We start from the raw sequence: 25102 nt of genomic DNA on the forward strand, positions 1-25102 counted from the left end.
TACTCATGAAACCTCCAAAACAGATCACATTTTAGGTTACAAAGCAACTCTAAGCAAATAAATACTATATATATATTTTTATATAATTCCTTGCATCTCATCTTATCATAATGGAATAAAGTTAGAAATCAACACACACATACACACACACATACACACATACATACATACACACACACACATACAAAAAAAAAAAAAGGCACTGAAACTATTTAAACACATGCACAGAGATTGAACAATACACTTCTAAATGATGAATAGGTGATAAAAGACAGGGGAGACCGTTAAAAATTGTTAGAAAGAAATGAGATCAGTGATAAAACATACCAAAACCTCTGGGACACTACGAAGGCAAGTCTAAGAGGAAAGTTTATTCCCATGAGTACCTGCATGAGAGGATCCTTAAATAGACAACCTAATGATGTTCCTCAAGACCAAAGGGGAAAAAAAAGAACAAAAGAATTCCAAAATCAGTGGAAGAAAGGAAATAATTAAAATTGAGCCAGAATCAATGATATGCTGAATTTCTTAAAAAGCATGGGATCAATAGAGTTATTTAAAGAGACAAGCAAAATAGATAAACCCTTAGCCAAACTGATCCAAAGAAAAAGGGAGAAGATCCAAATTAATAAAATTAGAGATGAAAAAGGAGAAATCACCACGGGCATCAGAGAAATCTAAAGAATCATAAAAGACTACTTTGAAAACTTATATGCCAATAAATTGGAAAACCTAAAAGAAATGGATACATTTCTAGACACAAATGACCTGCCTAAATGGAACCAGGAAGATATAGAAAACCTAAACAGATCAAAAACAATCAATGAAACAGAAGCAGAAATTAAAAGGCTTCCAATAGATAAAAAGCCCAGAGCCAAATGGATCTCCACTATATTCTACCAGACCTTCAGAGAACTAATGATAATGTCCTCAAATTATTCCATGAAACAGAGTGAAACATTTCCAATTTCATTCAAAGAAGCCAGTTTTTCATATCAAAACCAGATAAGAACAAAGCAAGCAAGGAAAACTACAAACTAATATCCCTTATGAGCATAGATGTAAAAATCATTAAAAATGTATTAGCAAATCATATTTAACAACACATTAAGAAGATTACACATCATAACCAAGATAGTTTCATTCCAGAGATGCAAGGCTTAACATATGCAAATGAATAGATATAATTTACCACATGAATAAAATTAAGAACAAAAATCACAGTCATTTTCAAAAGATGTAAAGAAAGCCTCTGACAAAATTCAGCACCCATTCATGATGAAAACACTGAAAAAAAAACTAGGGATAGAAGAAACTTACCTCAACATCATAAGACTACATACAATCAACCCAAATCCAGCACCACAGTGAACAGGTAAAAACTGAAAGCTCTTCCTCTAAAATCTAGAATGAGACAAGGATCTCCACTCTTACCATTCTTATTCAATATAGTACCAGAAGTTCTAGCCAGAGCAATTAGACAAGAGAAAGAAATGAAAGAAATACAAATGAGAAAGAATTAAGTCAAATTATCACTGTTTACACATAATACGATCCTAAGCTTAGGAGATCTGAAAGGTTCCACCAGAAGACTTCCAGATTAATAAACAAATGCAGCAAAGTAGCAGGATACAAAATCAACACAGAAAAACAAGTAACAGCTTTCCTATAAAACAATTAGCTGAAAAAGAAATCAGGAAAACAATTCCATTTACAATAACCTAAAAAAATAAATAAATATCTAGGAATAATCTAAGCAACAAGGAGAAAGAGCTCTACACTGAAAATTTTAGAATACTGAAGAAAGAAATTGAAGAAGATACTAAACCATGAAAAGAACTCCCGTGTTTGTGGGTAGACAGATTCATATTGATAAAAGGCCATATTACCAAAAGCGATATAGAGATTCAATGCAATCCCCATCAAAACACCAGTGACTTTCTTTACAGAACTAGGGAAAAAAAACTACTAAAATTTATTGAAAGACAAAACAGCCAAAGTAATTCTAAAAAAACTATATTGGAAGCCTCACAATACCTGACATCAAACTACACTACAGAGGTATATGCATGGTACTGACATACAGACACACTGACCAATGGGACAAAGTAGAAGACACAGAGACAAACCCATATAGATACAGTCAACCAATTATTGACAAAGGCATGAAAAAATATGTTGGAGAAAAGACAGCATTTTTAACAAATGTTGATGTGGAAACTGGTTATCCATACTAAGAAGAATAAGACTAGATCCCTATCTCTAGTCCTGCACAAAAGTCAACTTAAAATGGATCAAAGACATAGATGTTAAAACAGATAGATAATTTCACAATTCCTAGAATAAGACATAAGATCAACAGTCCCTACATACAGGTACAAGCAATGACTTCCTCAACAGGATTCCTACAGCTCAGGAAATAATTCCAAGGATTAATAATGAGATAGCATCAAATTAAAAAGCTTCTGCATAGCAAAGGAAATAATTCAGAGCATGAACTGGGAGGCTACAGAACAGGAGGAAATCTTTGCCAGCTATTCTGCTAAAAGATTAACATCCAAAATGTGTAAAGAACTCAAAAACTTTACCACCAGAAAAAGAAGTAACCCAATCAATTACTGGGCAAATGAACTAAATAGATACTTCTCAAAAAGAGGAAATACAAATGGCCAACAAATAAATGAGAAAATGTTCAACATCTTTGGCAATTAGGGATATGCAAATCAAAACTACACTGAGATTTCATCTCACTCCAGTTAGAATGTCAGCCATCCAGAACATAAGCAATAATAAATGCTGGAAAGGATTTGGGCAGGAAAGGAACATTTTTACATTGTAAATGGGACTGTAAATTAGTACAATCACTATGGAAATCAGTATGGAGGTTCTTGAAAAGACTAAAAATGGAACTACCAAATGACCCAGCTATAACAGTCCTTGGTATCTGTCCCAAAGAACTAAAGTCATCATACTATAATAATGCATGCATATCAATGTTTATAGAAGCACAAGTCACAATAGCCAAATAATCGAACCAGCCTAATGTCCATCAATGTTTGAATGGACAAAATAAATGTGGCATATACATCACAACAGAGTTCTATTCATCCATAAAGAATGAAATTATATCATTTACAGGAAAACAGATGTAATTTAAAAATATTATGTTAAGTCAAATAAGCCAAACTCAGAAAGGCAAAAGTCATATGGAGATCATATATGGAACTTAGAATAAAAAAAAAAAAGAAGGAGGGTGCCAGTCTCATGAAAATAAGAGATCAGTAAAGTATATGAAAGGGACTGGGGAGGGAGAAGGACAGGGAAAGAGGAAATACTAGAGAAGGATACTGACCAAATTACATTTTTATATCATGTACATTTGCAAATATGTAATAACAAATCACACTATTAGATATAATTATAACACATCGATAAAGAATGGGAAATGGGGGAAGAAAGCACACCAAGAATAAATGCTGAAAGACAAAGAAAAAAGAAAATCTCAGAAGCTTACAAAGAAAAAAAGACAAATATCTTTAAAAAGAATAAGACTGCTGACTTCTTAATGGAAAATGGATGGCATTTTTAACATGGGTAACGAGAACACAGTAGTTTCTCTTTTCCACAACTGCTTTCTATACTTCTAGTTACATGCAGTTGGCCTCAATCAAACTTGAACAAAATCAGAGAAAAAAGAAAATACTTTCTCCATTTTAAATTGCACACTATTTTGAGTACCAAGACGAAATCTCACATCATCCTACTTCATCTCACCCAGAATGTGAATCATCCCTTTGTCCGTCATATCCACAACCGTATGCCTGTTAGCCATTCAGTAGCCATCTCCGTCATCAGATCAACTGTTCTGGTATCGAGTGCTTGTGTTTAAACAACCCTTATTTTACTTCATAATGGTCCCAAAGTACAAAAGTTGTGATGCTAGCAACTGAGATATTCCAAAGAGAAGTTGTAAGCTATGAGGGTTACATTTAAGTGAAGAAGTGAGAGGTTTCAATATGGAAAAAACAGTATACACAGGGTTCAATACTATCCACAGCTTCAGGCCTCCAGTGAGGATCTGGAAATTATTCTTCTTTGGATAAGAAGAAATACTAAAATTAGGATTCTCAACTAAGCAAACATCCTTCAAAAATGATACTTGCCGGCATGGTGGTAGCAAACCTGTAATCCTAGCAGCTGGGGAGGCTGAGAAAGGAGGACTGTGAGTTCAAAGCCAACCTCATGAAAAGCAAGGTGCTAAGCAACTCAGTGAGACCCCATCTCTAAATAAAACACAAAAATAGGGCTGGGGATGTGGCTCAGTGGTCGAGTACCCGAGTTCAATCCCTAGTACCAAAACAAAATACCAATAGTGAAAGGCACCAAAAAACAGACATGGTAGAAAAGATAGCTTTTTCAACAAATGGTGCTGGGAAAACTGGAAATCCACATGTAGCAAAATGAAATTAAACCCCTATCTCTCACCCTGCACAAAACCAACTCAAAGTTTATCACAGACTTAGACACTAAAACAGAGACCTTGTGTCTAATAGAAGAAAAGGTCCAAATCTCTACCATGTCGGCTTAGGAACCAGCTTCCTTAACAGGACTCCTGAAGCACAAGAAGTAAAATCAAGAATCAATATACAGGACAGAATCAAACTAAAAAGCTTCTTCACAGCAAAGGAAACAATAACGTGAAGAGACAGCCTACAGAATAGGAGAAAATCTTTACCACATGCACCTCAGATAGAGTATTAATCTCCAGGATATATAAAGAATTTGCAGGCTGGAATTGTGGCTCAATGGTAGAGCACTTGCTTAGCATGTCTGAGGCAATGGATTCAATTCTCAGCACAGCATACAAATAAATGAATAAAATAAAGGTCCATTAACAGCTAAAAAAAAAATGTTTAAGAAAAAATAATTCAAAAAACTCAACACCAAAAAAGCAAACAACCCAATCAATACATGGGCTAAGGAAGTGAACAGACTCTTCACAGAAGATACACAATTGATGGACAAATATATTTTAAAAATTCAATATCTCTAGTAATTATAGAAATGAAAATCAAAACTGCTCTAAGATTTCATCTCCAGTCAGAATGGTAATTATCAGGAATACAAGCAATAGTAAGTGTTGGCGAGGATGGGGGAGTGGGGGGAGGCACACTCTCATACATTGCTGGAGGGACTGCAAATTGGTGCAGCCAATGTAGAAAGCAGTATGAAGAATCCTTGGGAAACTGGGAATGGAACCGCCACCATTTGACCCAGTTATCCCACTCCTCCTTATACACAAAGGACTTAAAATCAGCATACGACAGTGACACAACCACATCAACGTTTCTACCAGCTCAATTCACATTAGCTAAATTAAAGAACCAACCTAGGTGCCCTTCAACAGATGAATGGATTTAAAAAATGTGATATATATATATATACACACAGTGATATATTACTCAGCCTTAAATAAGAATGAAATTTTCAGGTAAATGGGTGGAGTTGGAGAATATCATGTGAAGCAAAATAAGCCAATCCCAAAGAACCAAAGGCTAAATGTTTTCTCTGATATGCAGATGCTAATCCACAATAAGGCACTGGGGTAGGGAAGAACAGAAGTACTTTGGATTAGGCCGAGGGGAATGAACGAATTGGACGTTATCACCCTATGTGCAGAGATGATTACACGACCTGTGTAACTCGACATCATGTACAACCAGAAGAAGGAGAAGTTATACTTCATTTATGAATGTGTGTATGATGTGTCAAAATGCATTCTGTCATGTATAACTAATTAGAATTTTTAAAAAGAAAAAAAATGATAATGAAATAAAGACATTTACACACACACATAATTTTTCACCATAGGTCCACTATTTTTAAGAGCTGTAGCTTAAAATGCAAGGGTGCATTATGGCTAAGGTAAAGGGATAAAAAAATATGCAAACACTAACCAAATGGAAACCTGTAAAGATATCCTAACTTTGAAAAAGTAAATCTGTTAGAAACATAACTCAAGCTAGAGGGTCACTATATAGTAATAAGTAAGATTATCTACTAAAAGTCATAAAAATTCTAAATTAGCAATAGACAAGAGACAGCCCCCAATATACATAAATCAAAGACTTATAGAACCTGAAATAAAAAGTGACAAAACACTATCACAGTAAATTTCTAACAGACCTCTCTTACTAACTGACAAAACAAGCAGGCAAATATCCTTATCAAAAATTAAGAAATAAAAAATAGGGAAGAAAGAAATAGAGAAAACTAGAAAGTCCAAGACCACGGCACTATCAAGGGCTTCATGCTACTTCAACTCATGCAGGGAAGGGGAAAAGCAAGGGGAGAGTCAGGGATGAGGCAACACAAGAGGAGAAGCTTCAGTGTATAAAAACCCACTCTCAAGGCAGTTAACTGAGCCCTGGGTTACTACCACAAGAATTAACCCAGTCCTAAAAGAAAGGCATAATTTAACCAAGCACAGGGTGGACACTGACACTCTCAACAACTGAGAGGCTTAAGGAGAAGGGTACGAAGTTCAAGGCTGTATGGACAACTTAGAGAGACTCTCTCAGCACCCTGGGTTCAAGCCCCAATACTGAAAAAAACAAAAATAGTATAATCTCTTATTGACTTAATCCTTTCTTAAAGACCAAATCCCAAAATCATCACAATGACAATCAAATTTCAATGTTATGTTTAGAATAAATCATATTCAAACCACAGCAACTTTCCTGTAACTTTTTTCCTTATATAACCAGTGTCTCTTAAAATCATTTGTTAACCTTGTTGCTAAGAGCCACAGCCAAGTAATATGATGCATGGCATTTTTGGTTGAAAGGTGACGCCAGCTAGCCATTGAGATGATATGATTATGTTAAGATTTGCATTCATATGGATATTGGACTCCTGCTGTCCACCTCTGCCTGCTAGTTCCCATTGGTTGGGGAAGTGCGGTAGGAGGGAATTCCAGAGGAGGAACTTCCTCTTGGGATCCATGAGAACCCGCGTGCTTGATTAGCAATCTTCCCGGGCGCGTAAGGGGCATTGGTGGCAGTTTCAAAAAATAAAGTTTGTTCCTGCTTGAGTGGCTCGTGATTTTGTGCCCAGCCAGACTGCGGCACCTTGTTAGTTTCCTGCATCCACATATGTATATAACTGAATTAGTTTTTATTCAATTTCCTGTAACAATAAAGTGGTAGTTTTTTCCAGACTGAACTTTCATTACAAGCATTATTAGCACAGAGTTGACTAAAGCATAAATATATTGTGAAACTGCTATTAAATGCTGAGTGTAAACATTTACCAATAATGCATCGGAATTAAGAACCATCTCCTCTCTTCCCATTACTTCATATACCCATGGATAATGATGCACTAATACCAAATTGTTTTCCAAAGTGGTCTTCTCTGCACACTGCCACCAGCAGTGCACTGCTCCACCTTATCTCCAGTACATGGCCCTGCCATACTTACTGTGATGGTTACCTTCATGTGTTAACATGATTAAGCAGATCAAAGGGCATTTCAGGATGAGATGAGCATTTCAATTTGGGGTTTGAAGAACCGTGCTCCCAATGTGGTTGAACATCATCTAATCTATTGAGGGCCTGAAAAGGCAGAGGAAGAAGGAATTCAGCCCTCTTTCCCCCTGCTTTATTGCTTGAACTCATTTCATCTTTTTCTGCCTTTGGACTGGAATTTACATTGTTGGCTCCCCTGGTTCTCAGGCACTTAGACTTGGACTAACTATACCCCTGGCTTTCCAAGGTCTCCAGCTTGCAGGTGTAGATTTTGGAACTTCTCCATCTGCATAATTGGATAAGCCAATTCCTCATAATAAATCTCCTTTTATATCCTATTGGTTCTGTTTCTCTTGAACCCTGACTTATTAAACTGGGCCAACCTAGTGGATGAGAAATTAGCTACATTTTCCACAGTAGCAAAAGATGAAACTGCTCCCAAGTTTGTAAGCCTTGTTGTGCTGTGAGTGAAAGTCATCACTTCTCAATCATTCCAGTGTTTGTATACATCTGGTACTAATTCAAGCACCCTGGTCTTTCCTGAGCCCACTCCACATGGGTTTTTATTCCCTTCATTCAAACCAAAGATCAAGATAAGATGACCAATGACTTTCACATAGCTAAATTTCCATCTATATAGAGCACTAGATAGAGCATGTGCTCCATGTATCCTGGGATGAGCCCACCTAAGATCAGGAAAGTAGTATGTTGTCTTCCTTTCCTGTGCTGCTCCTAAGGGGTGATTGTACCAGGGCTTTCCTGGTCTCATAAAATGAGCTGGGAAAGTGTCCTCTTCTTCTGAATGCATAAAAAAGTGTAATCTCTTCCATGAACATCTGGATAGAATATTCCTCCAAAGACACCGTTATGGTTTAGAAATGAGATGTCCCCCAAAAGTTCATGTGTGAGAATGTTCAGAAGTGAAATATTCGACTATGAGTTGGATTAATACACTGATATGAATTAACTGTGGCAACGGTAGACAGATAGGTTGCAGCTGAAGGAAGTAGGCTACTGGGAGCACAAACTGGAATTTATAGTTTGTCCCCGGTGAGTTGAGCTCTCTCTCCGCACTTCCTGGCTGCCAAGCTCAGCTCGGAACTGCTTTCCTCTGCCACATGCTTCCACCATATTCTGCTTCACTTGAGGCTCAGAGACATGGAGTCGGTCAACCATGGACATAAGTTCTGAAACCGTGAGCCAAAAGAAACTTCACCTCCTCTAAGTTGTTCTTATTAGGTCTTTTGGTCAGACCAACGAAAAACTGACTAAAACAGTTCTCAAAGCCAGGTGCTTTTTGTGTGGAAAGATGTTTAACCACAGCATATTGTACTGGGATTACTAAAATTTTCTAGTAAGTCAGTTTAGGGCAAGTTTTATTTTCTAGTAATTTATCCATTCCACCTAAAATCCTGAATATTTACTAGAATAATTTTGTTCTCAATATTATCTTACCAATTTTGTATTTGTTCCCTTACCCATGATTAATCTTGCCAAATGTCTATTTGACTTTTCAAAGAATCAGACAGGCTTCATTCTCCTGATTACTGAATTTGTGTTTTCCATGTCATTAGTTTAGACTCACTTCACTTCCTTCTACACTATTTTGAGTTTATTCTGTAGTTATTTCTGTCACTGAAATTGGATGCTTAGTTTATTCATGTAAGCCTTTCTTCTTTCCTAAAACACAGTGTATCACACCTGTAACTGTATTCCACAACTTTTAAAGTGTTTTTGTAGGCAACTGGTTCTAAATATTTTCTAATTTCCATTTAGATTCCTTTGCCGAGCTACAAGTTATTTCCAAGTTATCTTAAAATTTCCCAGAGTAAGAGACTGTACTTAATTATCTTTTTTTAAATGAGTTATACTATAACTGCCTAGGGTAACAGAATGTGCTCCAATGATTGCAGTTCTTTGAAATCTGTGGATGTTTGTTTCATGGCCTAGCAGACTGTTAATTTCATAAATATTCCATGTGTACTTGAAAAGAATTCCTTGTCATCAACCACTACGGAAAATGATCCATATACATGCCTAACATTAACCCTCAGCAGACTAGGCAAAATAGCCAACACTCTAGCAGAAGGGGCCAATGGACTCTTGATTTTGTTTAATATTTAGTCATTTTACAAATAATTTAAGGAAAAGTAAAAAGAAGGTGAAAATTATTAGTAAACGTAACAAAAAAATTAAACACAGCAAAACTGAATTTTATTATACATCTTCCTGGTATGTGCACGTAAATCTATATTCACACACCCTACATACACATACACGTATGCAAATATAACACATATATGCTCACAAATATACCCAAACACACATAAACACACATAGGGATGAGTCATTTGAATCAAACTGTATAACTCATGCATGAACCTGGAATACACAGGTTTATAAAGACTGACTTTATAAATATTTCAATAGATATATTTCAAATGTATCTCTAATAGATTATCGTTACTCTTGGTTCATTTTGCACTTGCAATGTAGAAATGAGTGCTTTTGAAATGATGATGGCTCAATTTTGTTGAGAAGACAGTGGAAGACTTTGATCCCTGACTTCAAAATATTTTCATTGTTAGATTTATAAAGTCAGAATAATCAAGCCAATGATCAGTTTTTATTTCTGTGCCATCTTTTTCTTTCCCATCCCCTCTGTACACACATTTGCCTTCCTATATCTAAGTGACAAGCTACATAATGTAAATGTTCGTGCAGACACCACAGAAGACTTAGGAACACTACTGTACACATCCTCTTAGCAAAACCATGAGGTCCTTCCCACTGCCTTTGGAGGCTCCACAAAAGCAGAGGTTATTTCTGACTTATTTATGGCTACATCCCCAGATCCTAGAACTGTACCTGACATGTAGAAGGCACTTCAAAAAAAAATAAAGAATGAATGAAATACATGTTTTCTTGTTAATTGGGCCCCAATGAAAACAGGTGAGAGCAGAAATTTTTAAAATCCGTGAATACTCACCATCTATTGAAGATGACCTTCAACTTAGCATCTATGCCTCTCATTGTGTTTCCTAATGTTGCCTTACTTTTGTTCTGGTGTCTGCCCTCATTATTTCCCCATCCACATATTGGAAAAATTAATCTACCCCCACCCCTAGGGGTGGGCCCCAGTTGGCTTGAGCTAATCAGGATAGTCCATTCTCCTAAGCAGTCAGATCAAGATCTGCCTGAGAGCTACAGGTTTTAGATCGGAAGTATTCTCTTCCCATCAACAAGGTCATATGTGGATGTAAAGCCCAGAACTGCAGAAGTTTCAGGCTACCAAGCTGAGGATAAAGCTCAACTACAGAGGAAAGACAAAGAATCACAGAAAAATTCAGAATCTCTGGATTCAGGCAATCCTAACAGCCTTACAGTTTAAGTCAATTTTGATCATTTTTTCTGTTATGACAATGAGAACTCACCATCTACTAGATGATGATTTATGAATGATACATTGGTTCTGCTTCAGTTCTTATCTCTTCTCAATAAACGGATCTTGATTGGTAGAGACTATTATCAGTCTCAATCATTAAAGGAAATTTCGAGATAAAATCTGGACAGGAGGAACCAGGTGATGTTAAAGAGCTTTGCCCTCTTGGTAAGACATGACGACCTCACAGCTTCTCGAGCACTAAATTAACACACACCTCCTCATCTAGGATCTGAAGTCACATTTAACTCCCATTCAATATTAAACTTGAATCTTTAAAAATTATCAAGTAGATTTTTTATAGTACCTCCACAGTTGGTGTAAAGAACACTGTCATCGAATTCTATCAGAATCTAAGACTCTACATAAGCAGGACTTCATTTTTTTTTTCCTCAAAATAAAGTATCCTTTTACCAACCAAAACCAAAACCTCCCACTTCTGTCCAGCACCCCAGCCTCACTGGCATACTTCAAAGCTTCCCTACTAAAAGTGGCATCAGTTCTCCCTCTCCATAAGGACAGGGTCAATTCCATACACCTGCAACTGTGAACCTGTCCATCTTAAAATGCCTCGACAACCACTCATACACACCTAGGTAGCATCACATTTCTAGGAGTATGAAGTGATGCCAAGGGGTACTGCTGACTACAAAACACATACACACACACTGCAACTTATGTCAGAAAGAATGTAAGTAGGTAATAAGTGGATATACCCTTAATTTTGCAAAAGGAAGCGTATGAAGTATGATCTAGAAACTAATGACGCCATTAACTCCCTCAAGGCTGAGAACAGGAGGAAAGGGACTGGAAGGAGCAAGATGCTTCTCTCATCTCTAACTAGTGTTGACTTTTGAAACCAAAGTTGACATTTTATGTATTTAAAATAAAATTAACAAGAGTACATACACCTAACTTTAATTTCAATAAATAGAACAACTACAATGAAGGAGAAATAACATAAGTAACTTTCAAAACAATACTAGTATCACCTATGATCACAGATCATATACTCTCAGTCTAAATAAATAAATAATAAGCTCTGGTTAGAGGGTTTTGGATCAGCAATTTGTTTGTCAGAGTGGTTTGGATCAGCAATTCTGAAACTCCTTCTGAGTATGACAGGACTGAGCTGGCAACACAAATATGGAACGGGAGAAGAGAAGATTCGAACTCTGCGGTGTTGACCTAGAAACACAGGTGTCATACGAACTCATGGTTTTCAATGTATAAATAAAGAATTGATGTAAATACATGTGTATGTATATAATATAGAATGCATCTATTTCTTGGCTCTGTCTCAGGAAAGGGCCTAGTAGCAAAGACAATGAAACGATAATGAGCACGTGGAGCACCTAGACCTTGATTCCTCAACCCCATTCCCCACTAGACAGAACCAGACACCCACACCTTGGACTGAGATGGAGAAACGGCACTGGACCATCTCCTCCAGACACACGAAAGGATTGCTTTTAACGTGAGTAAATCAGATTGGCATTTTTTAAGATATTTTTTCAGTTACACATGGGCAGAATATCTTTATTTTGTTAATTTATTTTTATGTGGTGCTGAGGATTGTACCCAGGATCTCATGTGTGTGAGGCGAGCACTCTACCGCTGAGCCACAACCCCAGTTCTAGATTGGCATTTATTAACCATGTTGCCTTTACTTTTACAGAGAATATAAAAATACTGACTACCTTCATCTATCTCAATCTTATTTTGTCCCCAAAAGTCCAACGTTACTCACATGGAAATTCTCCTCAGGGGGTTTTTGGAAACCATAAACCTCAAGATCATTCTAATTGGTACTCACTTTCCAATCTAACATTCATCCACATGAGCTGTCACTCAACAAAATATTTCTTGAACTATGAGCTGTCCAGCTGTTTGCAGATCATTACCCAATCATACAAGCTCCATGAACACTTTTACCAAGATATAATACCTCCACAGCCAGGCCTCTCTGGCTTCTCCCCATTCCACCCATTGTCTCTCACCCTGGCTCCTTCAGCTGCAGAGGGGCCAGGTTCCAGGGAATGGACTGAGATAAGCAAAGAGGAGAGGAAATAAATGAGTCAGGACCATGGGTCAGTAAACAGCAGCCTATACAGGCCAGTCTTACCCAAGTGTGAGGTATGAAAAGAGTGAAAATTTAATCTAACTATAAGGTTCAGAGACTGGACCTCTGGGATGTGAGTAGGATTAGATAAGGTCATCAGGGTGCAGCCAATTAATGAATCCGATAATTTTACACGAAGATGGAGAAAGACCAGAAGATACATACACACACATACTCCCTGCCTCTTGTCACGAGATGCTCTGCACTACCTCAGGACTCTGTTAGCAAGAAGACCATCATCGAAAGAGGCTCCTAGACCCTCCACCTCCGGAACTGTTAGTCAAAATAAAGCTCTTCCCTTTATAAAGTATCCTGACCCAAGTGTTTTGTTATAACAACACAAAATGGACTACTAATACAGCCCTCAAGAATGGTCTTCACTTTTCTAAAGGGTTATAAAAGTAAAATAAGGAATATGTGACGAAGTTTGTAAGGTGCCCAAAAGCCTAAAATATCTGGCCTATGACTGAAAAATGTTTGCTGATAGCCAGCATAATGTCACTTCCCAGAGAAACCCCTAAGAAAGCAAATGCCACTGCTCAAGAGCAACTGCCAAGAGTCGACTGATAAAAACTCACTTTTTTCTAAGTTGTTTAACTATGCTTTTCTAGCTGGAGCTCTCCCAATCCTGACCCAGCTCAAGAGTTGGCTCAGCCTGCTTCTCGGAAGACCCTCTTGCTACTCGATGCCCCAATGCCCTCCTTACAACCTAGGCAGTCAGCTTGGAGCGAGGGGACGAAGGGAAAACAGCTCAGGTCTTCTGATCATCTGTCCACCTTCTAGAGCAGCTATTCTCTGCTCACCCCCAAGCAACTCTGCTCTTCCAAAGCATCTCTGTTGTTGGAGGCAGTGAAAGAACCAAGAACCCATTTGGGCCTATGTCTAAATCACATTTCCAAATCGTTTTAACAGTAAGTAATTAAACGGATGCTTTAATCCTCACCAGTCCCCCCACTTCAAATTCATGAGGGGAAGAGAGTGGTCAGCTTTTACTGGTACCCCAGTTATAATCTCCTATCTGTGAGACTCTGACACTATCTCAAGAACAAGTCATTCTTCTTAACCACACAAGCCACCTACACATGTCCTGTGTAACAAAGCTCATTTTATTTAATCATGACACTTTGCCAATGTTACTTCCTCACCATTCGAAACTTTTGACACAACCGTCCTGTGAACTACTTGCTAAACTACCTTCTACGGTCCACGCACTGTTCTGGCAATAGGCCCTCCCCTGAATGCAGGGAAAAAGCCTAACTGTGGGTGAGGGTTATAAATAAGTAGTGAAAATAATAATGATAATAAAACGTGAAAAACAAATTGAGGAACTGAAAAGTTCAAAGATGAAGTTCTAAATACAGAAAAATACGACAGAGGTGGGGGAAGCAGGGAGGTCTGCTTCAGCAAAAGTGATGAGAACCACTTTCTATGACATTTGAGCAGAGGCTTTTCCAAGCAGAGGGAACACAGAGCAATGAGCCCAGGAGGAGAATGAGCTCTGGCTAGCACAGAGTAAGAAGGGAAGTGGACAGGAGGAGACAGCAAGCAGCGGGAGCCTGGGAAGAAGGCAGCGGCCGCAGTAGAAGACACCTCGCACACTTGGCATCATCTTCCCCCCCCCGCTGCTGGACCACAACCACAGACTCAGAGGGGCGATTCGGCAGCTCTAGGCAGAAGTCTGAAATGGGCTGGTGTGGCTGCCTTCCTCCCAGAAGCTCCGGATGCGTGTCTCTGCCTCTTAGGCTTCTCCAGGCTGTCTGTATTCCTTGGCCCAGGCCCCTTTCTTTGCATCCCTACAATTTCTGCTTCTCTCGTCATTTCTCCTTCTCAGATTCCTTCTGTCTCCTCTCATGTGCACCCTTGTTTTTACCCTGGGCCCTTTGGGTAAATCAAGAAAACGCCTCTCTGCCAAGTCCCCTTTAGCATGTAAGGTCACATGTTCACAAGCTCCTGGATTCAGACACAGACAGCTCTGGGAGCCTTGGATTCTGCCTCCTGTACACTGTATTCCTGGGGACTATCTGAATAGGGGAATGAGGTGATCCATTATTATTTATTTTTTACAGACAATATCTAGTTCTTTCTTACTTTTAGCCAGTGGATAAACTAGAAATGGTAACAAGCTAGGTAGAGCACTCTTTTGAGTTCTGTGAGTCCATCTAGCAAACTCCATGCCGGACACCAATCGTGATACTGTAACAGTGCCCACTTTATGCTTTGAATATACGCCTTGCTGCTCTGCCACTGCAATTTATTTTTTAAATGGACATGTTTCTTTCTCTTCCTCTCTCCCTGCTCCTTCCTAATCTCTCTCCCCCATCCCTAATATCAAGGGAAACAGAATTACCTTTCTTCCCATCCTGGGCTGAGTTATCTGTCCCCAGTAGACACCCTCCATAGGAACAGAGTCATCTAGACTTTGGGGATGGCACCAGAAGATCTCAGAAATGACTATCTCCCAAATTAACAAGTGAATTACGACTCTAGACATCTAGACAGAACCTGTGGAATGTAGCCTTTGAGTCACCTCTTTAAAAGCCCCCTGTTCCTGCTGATGGGGAGAACTGCAGCCTTTGGGACAGGAGTACCTTGTGTTTCTCCTCTGATAACAAAGCAATAAACCTTCTTTCTCCTTTTTTCAAAACCATGTCCATGTTATTGGATTGGCATCAGGGACAAGGACTGAGCTTTCAACAACAATATTATTTTTTCTACTACTATTTCTAATACCAAATTTGGGGGGGCGGGGGTCATCTATCCCAATTCTCCAATACCAACTGGGTATACAACAATCCAATTAAATTCTAATACTAATTCCCAAAGTTAGTACAAACCCCAGAAGCTAAGGGCTCAGTTGTACAAAACTGTCCTCACTTCAGATAACCACCACAAATCCCAAGGGCAACTGATACTTCTGACTAATCAGCTATAAATTGGGGGTTTCCATAAACCCCTCCTCAGATTCATCAATTCACTATAACTCTTAGAATTCAGGAAAACCCTTTACTTGCTTTTATAGCTGTATTATAAAGAAACAGACTCATAGGGCAAGGGATGTGGCACTCCCTCTCACACATCAATGTGTTTCCCGACTTGGAAGCTTTCTGAATCCCACTGTTTTTACATAGGTTTCTTACACAGGCCTGACTAATTAGAGCATTGGTCACTGGTGACTGAACTCCAATCTCTGGCCCCTCACTATAACCCAGTGGTTGAGAGCAAGGATGCTAAAATCTCTAATCCTCTGATCCCACAATTGTTTTCCAACTAGAAATCCCCATCCTGAAGCCAGCTGGCAGCCTTACCTTATATCATCTCTATCAAAGAGAAGGCCCTCTCACCATTCAGGAACTTTTCAGGTTTAGGACTCTTTGCTATGATGGTAGGACACAGTTTGAGCGGTAGAGGCTTTGGGAGGTCCCTGATACATTTTTTAATCATACTATCATATCTCACTCTCTATCTCATGGTATATGCAAAAATCAACTTGTAATACATCACATCCTTAATGTAAAATATAAAACCTACGGAAGTACTAGAAGAGAACACAGAGAAAATTTTTGTGAGTTTGAGACAGACTAACATTCCTTAATTCATAAGAAAGTTATAAATCATAAAGAGAAAGAATTGATAAGAAAGTCTCCAATTGAAAAAAATCTTTGTTCTTAAACTATAAAGAAAAGGGCAAGCCATTCAGCGGGAAGAAAAATCTGCACACATTCTATAAAAGACCTGTGCCAAGAATAATATAAATAACCCTTACAATTCTAGAAGATGCAATAAAGACCTGAACACACAAATCACAAAAAATATATGCAGATGACAAACAGGTACAAGAAAAGATGCTTAAAATCACATGTCATTAGAGAAATGCAAATTGGATCCACAGCGACATATGACTACATATCTATTAGGAGGCTCACAATTAAAAAGACTGATAATATAAAGTGTGGGTATACATGTGGAACTCCTAGACCTCTAATACATTGCTGATGAAAATGCAAAACGATACAGAAAAGAGCTAGAAGTTTCTTGGGTTTTGTTTGTTTGGGTTTTTGGTGTTAGGGATCAAACCCAGGGCCTTGTTCACAGTTGTCATTTTCCTACAAAATTAAACACACAGTTAAGATAAAACTGAGTCAGTCCACTCCTATTGATCCAAGAGAAATAAAAACACGCAATCACAAAAAGATTTGTACACGAATGGTCACGGAAGCTGGAACAGTTTGAATACTGAAAGTTCCCCCAAGGTCCATGTGTTAAAGGAATGGTCCCCAGGGTAACCGTATTGGTAGATGGTAGGACAAAGTTTGAGAGGTAGAGGCTTTGGGAGGTCCCTAATCCAACTGAGGCCTGCTCTAGAAAGGAACCTTGGACCTTTCTCTCCTTTTCCTTGGCTCTCTGGCTCCTGGTTTTGCTCCTCCACTCTCTCTATGATATGCTGCCCAAATCAATGGGGCTAATAGATCATGGACTGGAACCTGCAAAACTATGGGTCAAAATAACCTTTTTTCCTCTTTTTAAGTTAACTCAAGTATTTTGTTATAGTAAATAAAAGCTAACACCAGAAGCAGTGAAGACAAAAGCCAAAAAATGGAAAAACCCAACAACTATCAACTGGTGAGCAGGAAAAAAAAAAAAAGCAGTTCATACAATGGACTACTCAGCATATAAAATAAATATTCAGCAAGGAAATAAAAAGTACACTCAGCAAATAAATGAAACTGCTGAAACATAAAACATGGGTGAAGTTCAAAGCATTATTACACTAAGTGAAAGAGGACAAACACAAAAGACCACCTAGAATATGAGTTCATTTATAAGAAATTCTAGAAAAGACGTAAGTACAGCAGTAGCACAAAGACATAGATTTTAATAAGAGTTCACAGTAAGGGAAAGGGACTGAAAGCTTTTAAAGTTATGAACATGATCTTTATAATGAGTGTAATCTTGGTTCAAACATTGGTCAAGACTCATTAATACCCTTAAAAATTGGTAAATTTCATTGCAAGTAAGTTATGTCTCAATAATTTTTAATCATATACAACAATAAAAACTCTATGCTGACATACTGAACTAATATATATTCATGGTGTATGTCCCTTTTACATTACTTATCAAACTCTCAAAGTGACTACTAGACAAATATATAACAAATAAGAATCTGAAACAATATTTAACAGATCACAGGCTCCTACATAACTATTCCTGTCATGACATCTGTACTCATTTAAACAATACACAAGTATTCAATAATGCATGTTGACAATTTTAGTGAGAAGTCTTTAGTCATAACACAATTTACTAGAATTCAAAAGCAGAAGCAAAACGACCTTTACTTTATTTGAGAGGAAAAAAAAAAAAAGCCCACACTGATATAATTCAGTGAAACACTCCATTTAGAGTTCTAAATACAGTAATCAATTACCAAGAATTATTTATCAGCTACTTGAGGAATTTCAAACAAAAAAACTCTCAATCTCAGTAATTTCTCATAAAATTTCATTTTAAATGTTATGGTAAAAACAATGCACATGCACTCTGCTAGGAAGTATTAGAAGAGTTGAACAAAAATAAACAGATAACTGTGATTACAGTTTCCATGTAAGGCAATAGCATAAGCAAAAGAATTCTCCTCTAATTTCATTATAGGTAAAATACATTAAAATTCTGAGCATCTAAACATTTCAAAGTGACAATTATTTTAGCTTTTATGTACATAAAAAATAAAGTAAACATTTTTAAAGTGAAGAAATAAATAATTTCTACAACATACAGGGGCAGCAGCACACATTCAAGTCAATCTCTCATCATTATGGAGCCAATGCTTCACTAGAAGGTTGACTATCAAAATGCTATTTCTCAATATCTGAGAGAAGGAAAGGCAGGCCATGAACCCAGAAGCAGTGTTCTAATCTACAAGTAGGTATACAAAAGTGATTCCCAAGCCACAGGGCCACTAAGATGGGTAAGTGTGTAAAATTTTAATTGCAAAAATTTCTTTAAAAAGAAGTCTTCATACTTCTTTTATTTTAGATTGAAAACACATAAAGGAAACTCTGACAGGAAGGGCCAGGGGGTGATTCTGCAGCAGAGTGCCTGCCCTGCCTTTGCAATCAGGAGAAGTGACTGCGCTAAGGGTCTTTAGTCAGGTCCTTCAACTCACAGAGACTCTACAAACTGAGATTCTACAACTTGAAAGGATCAGAATTGTTCTCTGACATCTCTTTTCAGTCTAAATTCTGCCTCTCAAATTTTTAATAATAATTCTGGAACTCAGCTGATGTTACAATTTAAGTTACCAAACCAGAAAAATAGATGAACATACTTTATAATTTTTTGAAGTTATTACTTCATATGTACTTGCCTAATATAATTTGTTAATATAATTTATCATTTCAGAAACGTTTCAAGAAAATAAAATACCACCCTAAATCATGATTTTATTTATACACATTTCACACAATTAGAGTAACAATGGGCATAACATTCTGTATACAACTGTCTACTCTTAGGTGTTTTCCACACCATCATATATAGCCTTTATATGTATTGCTTTAAAGAGATGCTTAACATTCCAATAAGTGCATGTATATATTCATCCATAGACATATATATTAACACAATAAAATACTAAAGAATAAAAATTATTAAATTATTATTCTTAGGGAAATAATGGAGATTTCTCAGTATGATTTTCTATACATTTTGATCTAATGGTTTTTTAATGTAAAATTTGATTAAAAATTAAAAATGTAAGTGAAATATAGTTATCAATTCTAAATAAATGGAAATTAGAATTAAATTTAATGGAAATTAGAAATCATGGGATCCAACCTCCAATACAATGCAGGAATCTTATCTATTTTCCTACCATTTTAGCAAAAGGATATAGGGAAATGAATCTAGTCCGCAATCAAAACACTATCAGTGAAAAGAAAAGTGGTCTGCGACAACTCAAAGAAGCTACTTAAAACTCATCCCAACAACACTACAACAGCATCAGCAAATTAATGCACTGTTTAAAGGATTAGGTGTTAGGTTCTGAGAAGACAAAAGATGATTCTCAAAGAATGAGAGCAGCTCATACGCTCAAGAAATGTGAGGCAACCCGGGTGCAGTGGCACACACCTGTAATCCCAGAGGCTCAGGAGGCTGAGATGGGAGGATGCCAAGTTCAAAGCCAGCCTCAGCAACTTACCGAGGCCCTAAGCAACTTAGTGAGACCATGTCTCTAAATAAAGTACAAGAAAGGGCTAGGAGTGTGGCTCAGTGGCTAAGCATCCCTGAGTTCAATCCCCAATACTAAAAAAAGAAATGTGAGGCACAACTACTTCACACACTTTAGGTTTTTAGAAATGAACAAGGTACCACTGGAATGCTGATGTATACAGAAATCTTTGTGAAAGCCAAGAGGGAAGAGGGAAAATGAGTGACTTTGTGGGGACAGGGAAGGTTATTCTTCTTGCACAAGAATAACCAATAAATGGATATACAGTTTCTGAGGATGTTGTAGTCAAGAGACTATTACTGCTACTTCAGAAAAGAAATCACAGATTTCATTACGTGAAAGACTGAATTCTTCAACAATAACAAATAAATGTAGCCTGATTAAAATTAAGATATTTATGACAAATATAGGTTATAATGAGTTTAAATACTCTTTTAATGGTAAAGAGACCTTATTTACCAGGAATTATATTTCATGCACACAAATATATACAGACAGACCCCAGTGGCCTACCTATTTCAAGTACATGTAAGAGAAGAAAACCTTTCAGAGAAATCTGAACGAATGGTCCAATTAGATACACTAACTAAAATAAATGACTTGGCCCAATTTTTCTACAAATCAAACACTGATTTGGGGCAGAATATAGTAACAAATGTCATAAGTTAAAATATGAAAGATGACCCTGATCATGTAAAAATGTAAAAGTACATAAAGCAAAGATAGTAGATGGGATGGTACTCAAAAGCTCAGCATCTGGTACATTATTTAATGTGCCCTTTGGGGGGAAAGGGCAACCTCTAACAGTTTCAAACTGTACTGAAGTATTAAGCCTTTTTCAAGCAATATTACTAATGTAGAGATGAAGAACAAATGAGTTACCAAGACCAAGAAATAGATAAAAAAAAAATTTTAATTCTACCAGTTATTACAGTGTGATAATTACAAATCTATTACCAACAGAAAGAGAACAGTTAGATGAATGTTAACACTTCTATTTTTTTTTTTTTTTTTTTTTTTTTTTTTTTTGCTTCTTCCTTTTGGTACCAGGGATTGAACCCAGGAGCATTTAACCACTAAGCTACATCCCCAGCCCTTTTTATGTTTTACTTTGAGACAGGGTCTCAGTAAATTGCTGAGGCTGGCTTTGAACATGCATCCACTGCCTCAGCCTCCCAAGCTACTAGGATTACAGGGGTGCACCACTATATCCGACAACATTTATTTTTATTTTTTAGGTGCTGTTCTTCTTTCACAATGTCACCATTACTCCTCAAAGATTCATGTATATTCATATATTTGAGCCTGCCTTAAAAATTAACACTATACCTTTTATTTGAGGCTGCATTAAAAATCCTAACACTACAACTTTCTAATAAGCTACCCTGCAGCCCCAAGAGAACCTCACAGCCACCAGTCATGGTATGAGAGCCTTTTACCTCAAAACCATGTTAACCCTGTCCTAAAAGTTACACATATAAGAATCCTAATTCTCTTGGTCTAAATTCCTCATACTGCTCAAGAAAAAGAAAATAAATGTAAAACCTTTATAAGAAACATACAGCTATCACTTATTGGATACAGTTGGCTCTCTGTATCCATGGATTTCATCCTCAGATTCAACCAATCACAGACAGAAAATACTTGGAGGGAAAAATTCATAAGTACTGAACATGTACAGACTTGTATCCTTGTTATTATTCCTTAAGCAATGTAGTATTACAACTATCTGCATAGCATTTACATTGTATTCGGCATTGGCAAGAGCAGTGACAAGCAGATGGGAGAGCAGTGTCTAAACTTGGGGTCCCTGGTGTCTTCCTGGCTGTGGCATGCTTGGTGCCTAGGAAAGTTAATGTGCAAAGGTGCAGGATGCCTACTTGCTATGGTAATGCATTCCATGAGGAAGCTCTGTGCTAGAGTCTTATCAGTCCGGACCTTGATCTCAGGCACCCAGTTCCTGGGACAACCACAATGTTTCACCAGCTCTGCTGCTCCTGAACCTGCCTGCATAACAGTAACTTTAGACAATGGACTTTCTTGAGGGACACACAAACCTCCTAAGGTTGCACATTGCAAATGTAGAATGTAACTGAGGAATAAGCTGCATAATGTTGCTAACTTTCATGAATACAAAGAATAATGCTTGCAAAGAATGTCTTGAATCTGAATGAGCCCTATATAATAAAGATTGCTAGCATGATTCTTTAGACCTGCTTCTCCTTCAGAGAGCAATGCTCCACCCAGTCCCAGCTGTTATCTTCAAAAATCTGCGTATTTGAGTCTTTATTTTTCTAATCTCCCATCGCCCCTTGCCCGAACTGCTAGTTTGGCCACACTGGTTGTAGCAGGGTAACATAAGTAATACAGACATGATTTAAAGTATATGGAAAGATGTGGGTAGGTTATGCAAACACCACACCATTTTACATAAGGGACTTGAGCACCTGCTGATCTGTGTACTCATGGAAGTTGGGAGCACGAAGGGAACTGAGGTCAAGGGTTCAAGGAGTCCTGAAACCAATCCCCTAAGGGTAGGAAGGGACAAATATAGTGCACAGTGCTTCCTCTACACTGTCACATCAAATTCTCCACCAACCCTACTAGGCAGATAGCACTAACTTTGACAAATGTGAAAACAGAAGCCTGAATGCCTAACACCATCACCCAAGCATCTGAGGACAGTGATTCTATATTCTTCAATGACCCAAATGGAGTTAAAGCAATCCTCTTTTAGGTAAGGTTCATTACATTAAAAGAAAACAATAAAACCTTACCACAGCCAAAACTTTTGCAATAAATATTTCTTAATACTTTAAAATTCTATGTTTGGGCTGGGGATGTGGCTCAAGCGGTAGCGCGCTCGCCTGGCACGCGTGCGGCCCGGGTTCGATCCTCAGCACCACATACAAACAGGGATGTTGTGCCTGCCGAAAAACTAAAGAAATAAATATTAAAAAATTCTCTCTCACTCTCTCTCTCTCTCCACTCTCTCTTAAAAAAAAAAAGAATCTATGTTTTACAGTGGAAGCCATAGATTAAAACCTAAAAAGACTGAGTAACTAAAGAATACAGGCCATAATTAGTCACCTCTAAAAACATCTGTCTACAAATATACCCTCATGTTCTAAGAACTGTTCCAAATAAAGAATTCTAAGCACTCAATAAAAATTTGTTCAATGAATAAAACACTGCACAGACTTGAATGTCTGATTACTTCAAGGAAATTACCCTATTTATATTTTTGTTGAAATAAAATAGTTTTATGCTTCAATCAACTTCTGTCTCTATTTGATTATTAGTAAACAAATAAATAATAATAATGATGCTGCATGTTATCAGCTTTTTTATTTTGATCACACACATTTTTCACTTGTTGAAACAGATTCATTTAATATCTTGGCTTAGAAATACTAGGAAATAAAGAAATGCAAAATAACTTGATGTTTAGCTTTGAGAAATGCAACACAAACCAAAAATGTAAATGTGAATTAGTTATCTTTTGCTATCGCAGTTAGCACAGACACATCCAGCCCCCACCTGGTACTACCATAAACACCCATCTTCAAAGCAAGTCATCTACACTGAGCACACTGAGATGAGACAGCAACTGCCAGTCAATTTGCGTATCTTCTGAACAACTAACATACAGGGCATAATGTTTTGGTAGGACACCTAATTTCCTTCCCAATTGATGTTTCATAAATATGACTTATGTGTGTACCACAAGCAAATTTTAATGACTCAAAATATTTTTTGGTAAATACAGAATTTACCAAATCCACATGTTGCAAAAGATTCTAATGCTGACAGAGTAAACATGTTATTTTTCTCATGAAAAACAGACTGAGTTGTTGCCAGTAATGAAGTTTAAACCAAAACCACAGAACATCTGAATGAAAAATGGGCCACTACTGAGGAAACACTAAACCTTAAATGTAATTCCACAATAAAATTCATTTACATACCAGCACAGAATATCCCTGGGACTTCACTCCTGATTATTACAGTCCGAACTTTCTTATCAGATTTTAAGGCATCCACAGCTTTTGATAACTAAACCAAAACAGGAAGAACAGGAAGGAAAAAGAAAAAAAAGATCATTTTCAGATTAATATTAATACTATATCTTAAAATTAGAAGCAAAAAGTTTGATCTTTACACTCACCATTTTTATAAGACTTTTACTAAGTGAATTTTTGCCATAAGCTCTGTTTATTCCAAGCACCACAATTCCTGGTTAAGGGAAGGGGGAAAGCATAACACTCGAGTTAGTGAGATATTCAGAGAACACGGACTCTAGTACACCTAGCTACCTTGGGACTTAACAAACCTACCATCTCCTTAAGGTTCCTGCAAGACTTTATTCATCTTTATTTTCATATTTTGTTTCCTTTATAAGATAAACAGTTTTCTTTAATTTTCTGGATTTATTGAAGTATAATTGACAAATAAAGTGATATATATTTAAAATATACAACCAGATGTTTTGAAATGTGTATACATGGTGAAATGCTTGCCCTTATTAAGTTAATTAGCATAGTCATCAACTTATGCCTTTTTTAAATTTATTTTTACATTACAATTCTTAATACACCATTATACCATTATTTATCATATCTGATTATATATGTTGATACCAAATTCACATCTTCATACATGTATTTTGTATGACTATCATAGTTTTAAAAAACTGTTTATCTCTTGTATCTCATCATTATATAAGATAACAGTTTTTTTAAAAACTATGACAGTTAAAGAACTTATAAAATCAAACT

At 37.1% G+C, this 25102-nt stretch overlaps 1 protein-coding gene across 3 annotated transcripts in view; it reads right to left on the reverse strand.

Moving 5' to 3' along the window:
• Auh (AU RNA binding methylglutaconyl-CoA hydratase) overlaps positions 1-25102 on the reverse strand; it is a 157472-nt gene that overhangs the window by 114906 nt on the left and 17464 nt on the right. For 2 of the 3 annotated variants that reach the window (XM_076836964.2, XM_076836963.2), the window contains exons 2-3: positions 24493-24560; positions 24293-24380 (exon numbers count right to left, since the gene is read on the reverse strand). The exons of the other annotated variant lie outside the window; for it this stretch is intronic. In XM_076836964.2, the coding sequence (XP_076693079.2) occupies positions 24293-24380; positions 24493-24560 (156 nt within the window). The remainder of the gene's footprint in view (positions 1-24292; positions 24381-24492; positions 24561-25102) is intronic. 3 annotated transcript variants of the gene reach the window in all.

Source organism: Callospermophilus lateralis, chromosome 17 (genome assembly GCF_048772815.1).
Source record: "Callospermophilus lateralis isolate mCalLat2 chromosome 17, mCalLat2.hap1, whole genome shotgun sequence".
NCBI lineage: Eukaryota > Metazoa > Chordata > Mammalia > Rodentia > Sciuridae > Callospermophilus > Callospermophilus lateralis.